Genomic DNA, 2,997 nt, shown 5'->3' on the forward strand with positions numbered 1-2,997 from the left:
CCTCGTTGCTCGCTGGCTTCTAGAAGCCGGTCCCCCGAAGGTGGAGGAGAACCGTGCAGCCCCATGACTTCCGGGGATCTAGATGATTTAATCCATATTAAAAGGGAGGTTTTACGACGAGTAATTAAGGCCCTGTAAGGAATGAATCAGTAATGAGTCGTTAACTTCGCCCACCATTGTTTAGTTAACAAGCTGACGTCGGGTTATTAGAGCCGGTCCCGTCCCCAATTAGGGGACACTAGCAACAGAGAGCACAGCGCGGGCCTCTCTGGGGGCCGGGCACCGCTTTCCCTGGCTGGCTTTGCCGCCTCGGGGTCTGGCTGCCGCGGAGCTGGCGTTTGCAGGGCAGAGGCCACATCGCTGACCTTCCAGATCTCCGCAAAATTCTCCCTGTACGCCTCCGGGGGGCGCGCATTCTGTCGTGCGGCCAGGTTATTGGCGACGTGGCAGTTGGTGGGCAAGCTGGGGGCGGGGTGGGGCAGTTGGGGTGAAGGGGTGCTCCTCACATCAAAGACCCTCCCACCCCAGGTCCTTGTCATATGCCACCTGCAGCAGGGAGGAGCAGCCCCAGGCCCCAGGCTGCAGGTCTTCCGCCCGCCGTCCGCGCAGACTTTGCACACATGGGATGGACTGGGCTAAGGGTTGAGGATGCGGATTCCAGATTTACTGTGCTGGGGCGGGGCGAGCAGGGATTGCATCCCCTTGCTTGGGCGTTTTTTTGGTTGGGGTTGCCCCCGTTCAGTAGCTGAGCTCTGACCCAAGCCCGTCCCTCCCGGAGGAGGCTTGACCCAGCCACCCACACCAGCCCGCTCCCTCTCCGGGACAGTGAGGTCCCGCCGGCAGGTGCAGTGCTGGAGAACCGCGAGGGACAGAAAGCTGGGACCAGGGCTGTGGGCGGCGCCCGCAGTCCCCGCGTTAGCTCAGGTGAGAAATGGGGCTGCTAGTATCGCTTCTGGGCACCAGAGAGAGACTCGTCCTCAAAAGGGAAAAGGTGGAGCGTGGAGTGTACCCCCCTACCCCCCCGTGGCAGGTGGAGGAGTGGATGCATCGCATGGGATCTACGCTCGGGCTCGCCCCAGTGCTCTGCTCCCGGCTGCATCCTGGATTGCTCGCCCTCCGCCCTCATCTGCACAGCCAATCCCGCACGTCCTGCTTTACCCAAGGCCCCTGCCCAGGCGCTAAGCGACAGTCTCAGGCATAAGCGGGCGTCTGTTCTCCAGTGTCCCCAAGACCTCCCTCCTCCTTGAGTAGGCTGAAATCTAGTCGGCCAGGGGGAGGTCTCTGTGTATCCGGTAAGACCACGTAGTGCTCTCTTGTGAGCCAAGCCTGCAGCCCAGGTAAAGGAGCGAGCGCAGACTCCCCAGTGATGCAAGTTTGGGAGGCAGCTTTCTCTCCCGGTCTGCAAAGCCTATGCCCGCCCTAAACCAGAGGCCCGCACAATCTGCCGGGGAAGCAGGCACGGTGCTCCCTGTCTCTGTGAGCCTGCAGCCTCACGGGCTTCATTGTCATGGGGGCTTCAGACTGGTGATGAAAGAAGTCTTCGCTTCCAGCTCTCTGGCTCGCTGGAGAGGGCAGCACGGTCCCCCACCCTTAGAGGGTGTCCTTCCAGGCAGGCCTGAGGAGTTGGTGGGGGGTTAGAGACGCCCTTTGAGCTCCCATAGGCCTAAGGAGCTTCCCTTTAGAAATGTAAATAAGCTCCGTGGAAATAAGTTGCGCTTTCCCACAAACAAGCCCTGATGGTGCTGTGTATTAGGCGTTGGGTTACTAACCACAAGTTTGGCGGTTCAACCCTACCAGCCGCCCCACCGGAGAAGAATGAGGCTATCTGCTCGATGGAAGATTTACCGTCTTGAAAACTCTATTTGGAGTCGCCGTGATTCAGGATGGCTTCAAAGGCAGTGAGTTCGGCTTGGTTTATTCTGCACACGTTCCCTGAACGTGCAACGTGGACGGCAAGAACCGGCCAGTTCCCACAAGGAAAAGCGGTGAGAACTAGGACGGCCTCTGTGCCTCGGTGTCCTCCCGTGTGAAACCCTGCTAGTAATAGTTTCCTCCTGGTAAGGCTGTTAGGAAGGTTACGTGGGAAGTTGGGGATGAGAAGAGGTGGGGTGGGGAGGGGGATCCCTAACGTGCCAAGGACAGACATTGCGGTGAGTTGATGCCAGGGCTAGGGCTGAGAGTGAGGGCCCCCGAGGATCTACGCTGGAATCCGGTTAGGCAGGCGGCAGCCCAGCTTCTGGCGGAGATCGCGGGGGTCCACAGGCCACGAGTCTGGCGCGCTCTGGGACCACGGCCTGCAAGAGGAGTGTGGGAGCCCCTGGAGCCCCCACTGTGGATTCTTGGAAACTGCGCCCCCTGAATCGGCCTGAATCGTCCATCCGGCCCAGAGCAACCTCTTCGGACGCCCTGGGTTGCGGGTACAGAGGGGGCAGGGGGCTGGAGAGGCAGGCTGGCGCGCGGATCTGGGCCTGCAGAAGGAACAGCCTCTGCCCCCCAACGGGAAAGACAAGCTCCCCGAATCCTGCGAGGGCGGGCGTTAGTGGAGCCAGGGATGTGGACGACAACCTGAGGGTGGCCCTTGGCTTGCCATGCGGACGACGACCGAGGTCCTGGGAAGTCTGCGTCCTGAGCCCCCTCAACTGGGAGAGGACGGTGTCGACGCTTCCAGTTTTTCAAACCGGCGGCCGCGCTCGGTTGTAGAGCGACCGAGGGGCGGCGGAGGGAGGCGCCTCTCCTCCGCTGCCGCAGAGCGCCCGGGAGCTCTCGCACTGGAACCTTCAGCTGCCCGCCCTCTGCTTTCTTCGCCCACCCGCACCCCACTCACCCTGGCCCCCCGCAGCCCGAGCGCGCGAAACCGGAGTCAAACCCAAACCAGCACACGTTTAATTCCCTCCGGCACGGTAACAAGGAGACTACTTAAGCCACCAGCGCTAGTCCGCTCGCTGCCCGCGGGCTGCGGCTGTTTGGGGTCCCCGAGCCACCGCGCCCGGCCCCTCG

General features: G+C 61.7%; 1 protein-coding gene across 1 annotated transcript in view; it reads right to left on the bottom strand.

Annotated features, from left to right (window-relative positions):
- Positions 1-206: 206 nt before the first annotated feature.
- Positions 207-2,997, bottom strand: part of RAX (retina and anterior neural fold homeobox) — a 7,615-nt gene continuing 4,824 nt past the window's right edge. Inside the window, exons 4-6 of the mRNA XM_045296057.1 lie at positions 2,422-2,521; positions 2,202-2,294; positions 207-462 (exon numbers count right to left, since the gene is read on the bottom strand). Coding sequence (XP_045151992.1) covers positions 207-462; positions 2,202-2,294; positions 2,422-2,521 — 449 coding nt within the window. The remainder of the gene's footprint in view (positions 463-2,201; positions 2,295-2,421; positions 2,522-2,997) is intronic.

This window comes from Echinops telfairi, unplaced genomic scaffold (assembly GCF_000313985.2).
Source record: "Echinops telfairi isolate 266 unplaced genomic scaffold, ASM31398v2 ScPeMD7_7400;HRSCAF=8409, whole genome shotgun sequence".
In the NCBI taxonomy this organism is placed as follows: domain Eukaryota; kingdom Metazoa; phylum Chordata; class Mammalia; order Afrosoricida; family Tenrecidae; genus Echinops; species Echinops telfairi.